A 12,698-nucleotide genomic window follows, 5' to 3' on the forward strand; every position below is an offset into this window, starting at 1 on the left:
GAAAATGAAAAGCAACTTGATTGCTATTATTTGAGGTGTTGAAAGGAGTTGTTTGTGCTCAGAAACCTTTCCAACAGTTGCCCACTTACTTTTTTTCGTTTTGTTTTTGAGACAGATTCTCACTCTTTTTGCTCAGGCTGGAGTGCAGTGGCGCGATCTCGGCTCACTGCAACCTCTGCCCCCCAGGTTCAAGTGATACTCCTGCCTCAGCCTCCTGAGTAGCTGGGATTACAGGAGCCCCATACCATGCCCGGCTAATTTTTGTATTTTAAGTAGAGATGGGTTTTCACCATGTTGGCCAGGCTGGTCTTGAACTCCTGACCTCAGGCAATCCGCCCGCCTCGGCCTCCCAAAGTGCTGGGATTACAGGTGTGAGCCACTGCGCTCAGCCTACTTCTTACTTCCTATTTGTTTCTAAGTTGGAGTATTGGAAACTCCACCCTATCCCAAATACTATGCCATTTCTTATTCTTTTTTGAATGATTGACTTTCTTGAGAATCTAGCTGTTTTCTTTCCAGAAAAATAAAGGCACAAAACAAACATGACATTTTGCCCTGCAATTTGGGGGCCTTCCTAGATCCCTTAATGCCATCCAAGGAGTCCCATCCAGTGATTCCAGGTAAAGACTTCTGCTCATGGGCAATCTCATAAAAAAGTGAAGGTGAGCTGGCAGTGTGGTACCTGTGCAAGATACTGATATGGTTTGACTGTGTCCCCACCCAAAACTCATCTTGAATTGTAGCTCTCATAATCCCCATGTGTTGTGGGAGGGACCCAGTGGGAGATAATTGAATCACGGGGGCAGTTTCCCCCATACCGTTCTTGTGGTAGAGAATAAGTCTCATGAGATCTGATGGTTTTATGAGGGGAACCCCTTTTGCTTGGCTCTCATTTTTCTCTCTTGTCTGCCACCATGTAAGATGTGCCTTTTGCCTTCCACCATGATTATGAGGCCTCTCCAGTCCCATGGAACTGAGTCCATTAAACCTCTTTTCTTTATAAATTAACCCAGTCTTGGGTATGTCTTTATCAGCAGTATGAAAATTGACTAATACAGATGTAAAACCTCCCAAATATTTCATAATATACCTCAAACTTTAAGGCAAAATTGTTAAGTGAAAAGAAATCATTAAAGAGAGAAAAGGATATTCTGAATTCTGATTCTCAATAGTATTAGTGGTTTTGATGGTTGAATTCTGATTGAGTCCATGTTATGGGGAAGATCTGGCAAAATCGTTATGGTAAAAAATTCATTTTACACACAGCATTTTAGCAACACTCCTTTTCAAAATAGTTTGTGAGTTTCATTTAAAGAATTTCTCTACAAGTAATATCATAAGTGTCAAGTTAAAGTGTAAAGTGAGTGGATAAATACATCTCATTTAAAAGCAAATTTATACTAAGATCACCAAAATGCAAATCTATTAAAAATAGACCTTGTCTTTAATGTTTATTTCACATTATCTAAGTACATCCAGTTACGCAAATTTACATTTTTATTTCACATCCTTGTATTCCTGATATACATATAACAGGACAAAGAACACATTTGCAACACTCAGCCTGTAAAACTCTCTTGGGGGAAACAAGATTCTCAGCTGCCTTATTCTTCTGCACACGTACAAATAAAGTTCTAAATAATTGGAGTGGAAATAAAAACTGGTAAAAGAGAAAACTGACTACATTTTTATGCCACTTGAGGATATTTGTACCTGATTTTTCAAATGGTCTTCTACTTGCTGAGTAACAATTGAATAGGTAACACATTTTCAGAGCTCCTTAAAATATGCCAAGAAGCGTCATCGTTTCTAGAGTGCTTAAAATCCACATGAAGCTGACATCAGCTACACATCACTAGTGCTTAGATGTTGGTACTGTGGTGCTGTGCATTTATCTAAGATATTTTAAAAGGTAGTAATCAGCATTATTATCCCTCTTTTATGAAAATATCTTGCCAGGCTAGAAAACAAGCAATTATTTCTTCAATTAGGCAAAGAAAAAAAGGACAGAACAGTACAATTCAGTACTCATTTTAAAACAATCACATTGAACTAAAAATTTTTAATTTCAGTTACAATTTTATGACATTCAAATATCTCAGAATCGCATTGAGGTACTAGATGACTGCGTGTTCATTCTGTTCAATGTTGCCCACGAGATCTTTCATATCACTAGTTCCTGGGCTTGACTGACTATTGAAATATAGAGTGTTTTCAAAGGCGCCCTCTTGAGGTAGGTGCACACGTCTTTTCTTATAAAAGAAATAGGCAGCAAGGCCAGCACCCGTTAAAATCAGGAGGATCACAATGATGACTACTCCAGCCACACTGGAAGACGGTTTGGAAGGGTCCATCTTCCTTGTGTCAGCTATAAATAAATAAAATCATTACGGAAAAGGCGGAGGGAAGCAGAGGGTTGAATGCTATGCAGAACTTTGCTTGTTGAAAAACTAAAAGGCATAAATATTCTTTCAAGTGACATTCGTCAAACAGAAACGAAAGACGTGAAAACAAGAGTCCCTTTGGTATAGAGGATTATTCAGAATGGTAAGATGATTATTCAGTTGCAAGAATAATCCATCTGTCTATGTAGCAGTGTGCTAGTTCATCAATGTATTAAAATATATATACCTTATTTCAAAATAATTTAAGGCTGTTAAATATATGGTATAAGAAGATAAATAGATTAGTAATGATATTAAAAGAAAATGAAAAATGAAGAGAAAAAGAAAATAAGAATACTGAAAACTTGAACTCATGGATGTAATTAGTAAACAAATAGCACTCATGACATTAATTAGGAGGTTACAGGAAGGCCATAAATCTCACTCTGTTTTTTTTTAAGCAGTCAATAAAATGAGTGAAATGGGATCAGTTACCTAATTCAAGTAGTTTATAAAAATTAAAACAAAAACATTCTAATAAAAGAAAAAAGGCCCACAGAGATTTTTAAGAGAAATTTCTTCCATGGGTTCAAGGCAACAGTTTGTAACAGAGAAAAAAAAAAAAAAATGCCTTCAATAACTGCTTATAGTGAAAACACCAACCTGACTCCAAGGCCTCTTTTTCTAAAGTATTATTCAAAGTAGGTTGATGACAAAGGATAGTTTAGCTTAAGCAAATTCTACTGAGAGAGCAGGGGAGTTGGAAGGGATTACTATTATGCCTTTTAAAACAAACAGTCCGAATGTATTACTAACACAGAACTTGAAATTTTGCAGTGGCCTTACCTTTTGTTGTAAGTAATTCATGAGTAGGTTTAGCATCAATAACTGTGTGTAAAAAAAATAAATATTTATAAAAAACCAGAATAATTGCAGGTAGATAGCAAATATTATTGGCTCACAAATACATGGAATCCTCCACATTTGATCTGTGTTGATATGATATATGATATTATGATATGATAGATATAAAAATACAGGTAGAAAAAAAATCCGTATTTTTATTTATGTGTCTACCTATCAATTATCTATCTGTCTGTCTGTCTGTCTAAGCTATAGCAGTCTCCTATGGCTGTAGGGTGAGTTTGAGTATATTAGAAGATCTGGAAATGTGATTCTCCAAGTTGCATTTGAGCCAATGATACCCTTAAAATCTACCAATCTACCCATAATTAAAATATTCAAGGCTAGGGGTTTTGAAATTAGCCCCCTGAAGCCTAAGATGTTACAAAGCATTTGAATGAAAAGTAAAATAAGACTCCATGTCTGGAGTGGTGGCTCACGCCTGTTGTAATCCCAGCACTCTGGGAAGCCGAGGAGGGCGGATCATCTGAGGTCAGGAGTTTGAGATCAGCCTGGCCAACATAGTGAAACCCCGTCTCTATTAAAAATACAAAAATTAGCTGGGCGTGGTGGCATGCACCTGTAATCCCAGCTACTTGGGAGGCTGCGGCAAGAGAATTGCTTGAACCCAGGAGGCGGAGGCTGCAGTGAGCAGAGATTGCGCCACTGTGCTCCAGAGTGGGCAACAGAGCGAGACTCTGTCTCAAAAACAAAAGCAAAAAAAACCAAACAAACAAAAAAACAAAAACAAAAACAAAAAACAACTCCAACATTGCACCAGAGGGTGTGGTGTGTCTTAGAACAGTTAGAGAAGGCTAAAGACCTGCCAAATTTTAAAATGGTAAACTCTACCCCGTCTCTACTAAAAATACAAAAATTAGCTGGGCATGGTAGTGTGCTCCTGTAATCCCAGCTACTCGGGAGGCTGAGGCAGGAGAATCACTTGAACCCAGGAGGCAGAGGTTGCAGTGAGCTGAGATCGTACCAATGCACTCCAGCCTGGCGACAGAGCAAGATTCTGTCTCAAAAAAAAAAAAAAAAAAAAAAAAACCAACAACTCTACTATCTAATCAGTAATTTATTGGGAGGGATATTATGCGACATGGCATGGCAACGAAATAATTTTAAATTCCAGATAGAGGCACCTTGTGAGCACTCAACACTATCAATTCCCCGGTCCCGTTCCTTTCACGGTCTCACTTTCCATCTTAAAAGGAGACTGAATTAGTCTGACATGACTCATTCCACAATCAATTCTGATCCCTCTCCAGAACCTTGGTCTCCTCTGGTTTGGGCTGGTACTGGCTTTACCACCTTTTCCCTCAAGCAGTAAGGCTTTGCAGATGAGCTCTCCTGACTGTTTTCAGCTTGGCAAATGCTTCAGATATCCCATTACAAATGCATTGATAAGCAAAAATTATTACAACAGTTAAGCAGACAGAGAGTGTCTCTCAATCACGCAGAGCTGCAACAGTAATGAACTGCAATGGCAGAATGGATTTTTCACGTATGAAAAGAGAGAGCTTGCAATGGCCTCATAATCACATTATGATTCCATACCTGATATCTTACCATTTGAAAGAAATGGCAGTGATTTGCACCATGCAATGAACTTCTTACTTACTTTTTGGTCTTTTACAAATATATCCTTTGTAGGAAGAACAGTGAATATTACTCCAAAACCCAGAAGACGCATGTAAAGCTACACAATCGTTCCGTTCACCGGAGGGATCTCCTGTGTTCCAGTTGACAAAGGAGACCGGACTATTATTTATCCACAGCCACATTCCTGATCATCAGATAAAATGAATAAAGACAAAAGTTAAATATAACCCGTCTTAAAATAAGTTCAGCCAATTTATGCAAATTTCTAAGCATATTCTTTTATACTAGAATCAACAGTCATTTATAACCAGACTTAACAGGCGAGACTATAATGACTAATTATTACAGGGAAGGAAACCAAAAAGAATAGGTTTACTATATAGCTTTAGTTAAAAATGTATTTCTAATTAGTACAAATATTTATACTTCTCCTTTCCTTAGCATTTTTTTCCTGGCCCCATGAAAACATAGAAAATGCTTTTTAAAGCTTCTGAAACTATCTCAGCTACAAAAGACATTTTTTAATTAGCAACTTTGAGGATAGCATGATATGAAAGTCATTTTAAGTTTCAGTTCTTAAATAAAAATATGAGTTTGAATTTTCAAATTCTTCATGAATTAATCATTTTTAAGGCAACACATTTTGGAAACGAAATCTTGTTTTACATACAACATTTTACAATATTTGTGATTAAATAAGCATGCTGCAAACATTACCTTCAACATTTCTGAACAATCCTATCCAAAAATTGGTTTTACTTTTAAGTGGCTCAACCCGATATGACAGAAAACTGGATTCTGCAGCACTTTCAATGGAAACCAGAGAGGAACCTGGAAAGCATAAAAGGATAAATGCAATAGCTGCACATTTAAGTAGCTGAAAATATTTTTGTAAACAGCACTGCTATTAAGAGCAACAAAAATCAGTCTAACATCTGCATGTAAGGGGAACAATTTCAAAGGGCAGATGTTTGTCTTCTCAGAATTTTAGTTTTCATTCTGAAATATGTTTTTAAGCATCATTAGCATCATTTGAGTACAAGCACTGAACTAGTTCCTGCAGGATATTCAAAGATTAGTAGGATGTAGAATATGTCTTACAAAAGTTATGGTTCAGTGGCCAGTAATAAGAGTACAAAGAAATATTATAGAAGGGGAATTAAGTGTCATATGCTATGGACATGTCAATATTCATTCTTGGTGAAGCAGCTAAAAGGGAGGATAGAGGAAACAGAATTTCAGTAGAGAGAAGAACAGGATTTCAAGTAAAAAGGATAGAAAATAATTCCAGGAAAAAGAGGTGATAAGAGGAAAGACAAAGAGGAAGGGAAGCATCAGGAACAGAGAGAACTTGGTTTGACTGGAGTGTGGCACCAATCTGGTCCATCGGCCTCTCCCCCCCCAAAAAAAAAAAGACATGAGTTAGGTCTCATTACAGAAGGCTGGAGGTTGGTATTAAGGGCAATGTGGTGATAAAGAACACTTAGTTTTTTTTCAGGCAGCTGAATGATGCAATAACCCATCGTCTTGCTTTGATTGGTCCTATAGATAACAGTTAGATTCTCCACTTAAGAATGGTCCTATATTAGTTATTATTAGAATCCAGCTGTTGTGTACAGGACCAGTCAAAGCAAGGAGATAAAACAGGAAGACCAGTTAGATGGCTATGGAGGTGACAACCCACATTACATTGTGAACATTAAATTTTAGAGTAAAAATCTCTAGCTTTTTAATAATAACTAATATCTTTTAAGCGTTTCATGCCGAACATTTTGCTTTGGACTTTACAAGCATTAACCCATTCAATTTTTACAATCACTTCGTTAAACAGGTACCATCTTTGCCCCATTTTATAGATAAGGAAACTAAAGCACAGAGGATGAGTAATCTGCCAAGATCCTAACACTAGCAGAGGGAAGCTCATGCTATGACCCAGGCTTTCTGAACCTTGAGGGTCCGCACCTAACCATATGCCTGTATCCCATATTACGGAGTTCTGCATTGTCGCCTTGTTTTCACTGCATGATTACACAATCCATTATTAAATATATTTCACAAACATTAGCCATTTCAAAATATTTGTGACTCACATTTTGAGAATGAGAATGAGAAGCATTCATTTTATTTACCAGAAAAGAGTCACCTAAAATGGAAAACAAAGTTCCTACATTTTTTTTCAAAAAAATACTTAGTGATATGAAGAAAAACTTTTTTTAATTACAAAAGTTCAAAGATGGCATCAGGTGGCATCATGAGAAATATTGACTTTCGAAAGAACCCGGAGGAAATGAGGCTGCAACCTGTGCATATCACTGTTGGATGAAGGACTCTTGAGTGAGGCCTTAAAAACATGAAGTAAAAAGAATTCAGTAAAATATTTAATGGGATTTAACTAAGTGACTTTTAAATGTACCCTAAAAATAAACTTTATTTGATATTTTTTACTTCGGGGGAAAAATCATTCATCTTTGTAGTGTCTATTTGAGTTTTGTTTTATTTGTCTTCACAAAACAATAACTAAATAGAAATACTTTTCTATTAATGGTAAAACAAAATGGTTCCTGGGCACTCGTAAAACTTCAGCTTATCAGTGATAAGAGGTGAGTACAATGCTTGGAATAACTGAGAATGAGAATCCTAACAGTTCAGAACATGAAGTCTGAAAGGAAGAGACCACTTAGAACATGCTGTTTTCTACCTGAATTCTCTAAATTCTCTAAAATTTGAGGCTACAAACTTAGAGATCACATTTGGGAAGCATGATATTGGCCATTCTGTTATAAAATGCATCATTAAAAGTATAAACAGGTATTTTTACATTCTTCGTATATTTCATGTATGGTGTCAGTGGAGCCCAGAATAGATGGTTACAGAGCTTTCCTTCAGGAAATGTGGCACTCACCCATTCGAAGACATTCCAGAGAAGCTTGGCCCCAGTTTCTTGTATATGAGGACTCAATATAGTAACAGTGACCATGGAAAGGAATCCAGGCCGTGTGATCTGACTCCGGACATCTGCCAGGCAGTTGTGGGGGTTCAGTAGCAGGGATTTCTGTTAATAAAAACACATTTTAAACAAAGCAAAACCTGAAGTTCCTGTAGTATGTAGCATCATATATTAGCAGCTACAACAATTAATCATTGATCATTATTTTTAAAAAAAATCTTCCAATGATTATCATTCGGATCACCATATTTATTACTGGGTTTCTTTTTGTCAATTTTTCCACTTTGAATATATTTCAATAGAATGTGCTACGGTATAGTGGCAGTCAATTACACTCATCGTTAAGACAACACATCCATAGATACCTACAAAGATAAATGTTTTAAAAGTCACCACAAAGTAATTTGTAAAGTGACTTCCCTTTTTTAAGTCCCTGTTTCCCTTTTCCGGGATCCTAATCCCTATAACCCTTTCTTAGCTATTAGTAGCACCTGGGATGTAACTAAATGCTATATTTAGAATTCTAGTATGGTGTCCATCATTGACTGTAGGAATCTACATGTATTCTGATAAAATTCCTTTGATATAGATGTGTTGTCAATATCAAATGTAAGCAAAATTTCCTGGGGAAATGTTCATCTCCATTATTTTGATCTACGTATATTGGTTTATAAAGATAGTCTTTTGTTAAGTGAGGCAGTATGTTTTATATTATTCTTAGCTCTCCAAGATACATTACTGTTTAATAATATCAACAGTGGTAAGTAGTAGCTTATTCAGAAAATTTCAGATCCCCTGATTGTTTTTATATATTCAATTACCATCTGATCTTTTGCAGAGAAAGTAAAAACTTTCATTGCAATATGCTGTCTTCCAGTAGCCATCGAGATCCAGATAAACACATGCTGATTTCAATTTAGGCTCATCAGCAGCCCAGTTAGTGTACCTCACCCTCCACTTATCAGTCCAGGTGTACTGACTATCAGTCTGCAACAACAAAAACAAGCATGAACACGCAGCCTTGCTTCACTTAGAAAACACTAAAAGAACCAATCCAAGAATACAAAGTATATTTAAGACTGTGATTTGACATAGAACCTGGAACATTTGAGAATAAAAAGAACACTATAAATCATTTCTGTCCACTCAAATTCAGTACATGCAGCGTTTCTTAGAAACAGTTATTTCTTAGAGATCCCCAGGAATACATCCTCGGAAGTAATTTCAAAAAATACTGACAAAAAAATATATATCTCTTATTCCATGAAACTCTCTTTGTTTGCAGGTTTTCAGGGCAAAAGAAAAGTTTTATCTTCACAACGAATAAGATAGTTCTTATATGATTACTGAAATTATAATAAAAATTAAGTAATTTTCATTAAATTCATGGTCCCCTGAGAGAAATACTAATCTCTTCATATCTTCTCGTTATTCTGCTGTTGAAACAGCACCAATGGTAAATGGCTTAGCTAAGGTCATATGGGTATGGAAGAGAGAAGCCTTGGTCTCTTGATGTCTAGTGAGGCAGTCTTTCAGCTATATTCTAGTGAGGTGGTCTTTCAGCTATATTCTAGTGAGGTGGTCTTTCAGCTATATGACATCATATATATATGATGTAAAAAGTCAATCGTTTTAGTCTACTTGCACAGTCTCTTTCTTTCTGTCTGTCTTTTTCTTCCTTCCTTTCTTCTTTCTTTCTTCTCCTTTTTTTAAATTTTTTTTCAGAGAAGTCTCACTCTTGTCCCCCAGGCTTGAGTGCAATGGCTCGATCTAGGCTCACTGCAACCTCCACCTCCCGGGTTCAAATGATTCTTCTGCCTCTGCCTCCCAAGTAGCTGGGATTAAGGGGTCTGCCACTAAACCTGGCTAATTTTTGTATTTTTTAGTAGAGACGGGTTTTCACCATGTTGGCCAGGCTGGTCTCGAACTCCTGAACTCAGGGGATCCGCCTGCCTCGGCCTCCCAAAGTGCTGGGATTACAGGCGTGAGCCACTGTGCCCAGCCTGCACAGTCCATTTCTTATTAAATTTAGTGAAACAAATTTATGATCACATACAAAATATTGATAAACATCAAACATATTATTTATCAATAATATCCTTTTAATAGTCTAATAGAGATTTTACAGGTATTGTCTAAGAATAGATGATAGATAACATTAATCAGAGGTAGCTGAATTTTTCAAAGATTCAAGCAATTATCACCCTTTTGACTGCATTTTTTAATTTACCAAGCCAATTGCCAAAAATCCAGTGACAAAAATTAGAAGTATGTGTTATCTCAAATTAGAATTTTGTAGTATTATACCATGTTTAATCAAATAATGCTTGTATAATCATTAACTCTATAGACATAAGGAAGGTAATACTGTTGTAGTGATAAATATTGCTATAATGAAAAACTATTTAATCTTTCAAAAAATAAAAGCTCACTTTAAACTCATAAGAGAATTGTGAACATGTCTGTGAGAAGAAAACAAATGACTTATCAAATGACTTAATTATAAAAACTTAGTCAACAGGGACATAAAAATGTCTTGCCTAAGTTTAATCACAGAAATCATTCTGGAACTACTTACTTTTAAATATACACTTCCCTACTTAGGAGATACTCAGTATATAAATTGCAAATTTCTCTCTCTGCATCATGGCCTTGGAAGCTCTATAACATCTGACACTCATCTACTCTCCAGTTTATCTCCTATTTTTTTTCCCCCTTCTTGATATTCCTTCCTTATGTTCTACCATCCTAGACTGTATCTATAAACTTTGACTTTTTCTGACGAACCTTCTTGGTCCTCCCCACTAGCCCAGCTGGTTCCTTTTCTCTCTTCTCATGACACTTTCTATATGCCTCTCTTTGATACGTCTTATATCTTAATTGCTGACCATCATATCTACTTCTACTAGGAAGCTTGCTGGTTGGCTAGCTAGAAGGATGAATAGAGGGAGGATAGATGGATGACCAGGCATCAGAGACAACTCGTTTTAGGAATAATTTGGCAACTCTGTCAGCATTCTTAGTTTTGTGCTTCATCCCTAGTTTTGTCCAAACTTTGTCTATTATGGAATACAAGGAATGGACTGCAATGAAATATTTCTCACAAATGGATGGGAGCTCCACAACCTCAGAACCTACAACAAGTCTAGAATGTCTTGCCACAAAAAATAAAAAGTGTCCCCATCACTGGCAACTATGTCCCTAACCTGCTTTCTTAATTCTCATGCCATAGTTATAGTCATAACCTTGGAAGCAATAAGTGAATAAATTAAACTGTTGAGATTTCGAATATAATTTTTATAGACTAATGCAATAGGAGAGTTAACATTCATCAGATAATTCTTACTTTGATTTCTGACACACATCACCAGCTTGCCAGATTCTTAAAGGCATCACGTCCCTGAAAGATTGGATCTTGTTGACGTTAGTATCATTCACGTGGCCTAGCACAGTCTCTTACACATGACGAGTATTCAACAGAACGAACAGAAAGAGAATCATATTCAACCCTAATTTACTGATCATGTCAAGTTGCACATATTTCCAGCATCTTACCAAGTTACTGTTCAGGGCAATCCACACACGTTCATTAGATGTTTCCATCTGCAGCCACGCAAATGCATTACTGTAGGGATCCAGAATGCTAGCTATAAGGGAATTGTGAAGCTTGCAGTATATCTCTGCTTCATGCCATTGAAATTTTTGTCTCATGAGTGAATAGCTGCTTTTGCCATAATTAATAAAGCCATCTGTTTGAATTGTTGCTGGAGGATTAGTCAAGGAAGGATCTAGATAAAAACATTATTTTCATTAGCATTATCAATAAACAGTAATTGAGCCCTATCAGTAATGACAAGTGGATCTCATCTATCAAAAAATAAGCAAAATGGCATAACTTCAAACATTTAGCTATTAGAATGTTGATTATTAGCTATAAATGTTATTAGCTATTTTATAAGCCATTTCACACTAGAAAACAAACATTTTTTCATCAGTATCCCTGATCAAATTAAATTAATTCCAAACTATATTTAGAATATTAAGGCAAATATATGATCAAGTTTCTAAACTAACAAACAAAACATATGACAAATTCAATCCAATCTAGTATCTTGATGAAAGAAATGCCGTAGTTTAATCCCACAAATTAAAGAACATAGATGACTGCGTCATTGTTAATCTTTATTTTTCCATGTAGGTTAAAAGTCAAGGTCAAGAAAAGTCTTTCTCTTCCTCCCTCATTTTTTCTACTTGATCCATGAGTTTGTATCTGTTTGACTTCACTTTTGAGTAATGCACCTTCGGGTGACGGGTTTAGGTTCAGGAATGAAGCCATACACAAATCCCTGGCTTGTTTAACCTTGATCTCAGGATCAAGCTTTACTCTTGATGATTTTCTATGCCCTTCGCCTAGGGGTAAAGCCTCCCATAATCTTATCCAAACTGGCCTAGGGGTTAGAGCCCCTACAAGACAAATCGCTTCAGCTTTCTGATCTTTTGTCTTCAAGCTCCTAGCATGTGTTTCTAATCACTGCATTGTGCCCCCTGAACTCTGAGCCACTTCATGTCAAGACCCCCAGAAGAGCTTGTTTCTGCCTGTCTTAACTGATGCCTTAGAAGTCAGCAAATAACAGCCAGAGGATGAAATCTGATGTGTTGTCTGTCTTTGTAGCCTATGAGCTACAAAAGTTTTTAAATGGTTGGGGATAGAGGAGAATCAAAGAAGAAGAATATTTCATGATGTGTAAATATTACATGAAATTCAAATTTGTGTCCATAAATAAAGTCTTGCTGGAACACGGCCACATTCATTCGTTTATGTATTGCCTATGACCATCTGTGACCACAGCAGAGTTGAG

General features: G+C 36.4%; 1 protein-coding gene across 1 annotated transcript in view; it reads right to left on the minus strand.

Moving 5' to 3' along the window:
- Nucleotides 1-1,423: 1,423 nt before the first annotated feature.
- The window catches only part of MRC1 (mannose receptor C-type 1), a 98,099-nt gene continuing 86,824 nt past the window's right edge, over nucleotides 1,424-12,698 (minus strand). Inside the window, exons 24-30 of the mRNA XM_003903430.5 lie at nucleotides 11,395-11,627; nucleotides 8,661-8,826; nucleotides 7,795-7,944; nucleotides 5,610-5,723; nucleotides 4,912-5,076; nucleotides 3,231-3,272; nucleotides 1,424-2,368 (exon numbers count right to left, since the gene is read on the minus strand). Coding sequence (XP_003903479.2) covers nucleotides 2,118-2,368; nucleotides 3,231-3,272; nucleotides 4,912-5,076; nucleotides 5,610-5,723; nucleotides 7,795-7,944; nucleotides 8,661-8,826; nucleotides 11,395-11,627 — 1,121 coding nt within the window. The 3' untranslated portion in view covers nucleotides 1,424-2,117. The remainder of the gene's footprint in view (nucleotides 2,369-3,230; nucleotides 3,273-4,911; nucleotides 5,077-5,609; nucleotides 5,724-7,794; nucleotides 7,945-8,660; nucleotides 8,827-11,394; nucleotides 11,628-12,698) is intronic.

The sequence above is a fragment of the Papio anubis genome, chromosome 11 (genome assembly GCF_008728515.1).
Source record: "Papio anubis isolate 15944 chromosome 11, Panubis1.0, whole genome shotgun sequence".
In the NCBI taxonomy this organism is placed as follows: Eukaryota; Metazoa; Chordata; class Mammalia; order Primates; family Cercopithecidae; genus Papio; species Papio anubis.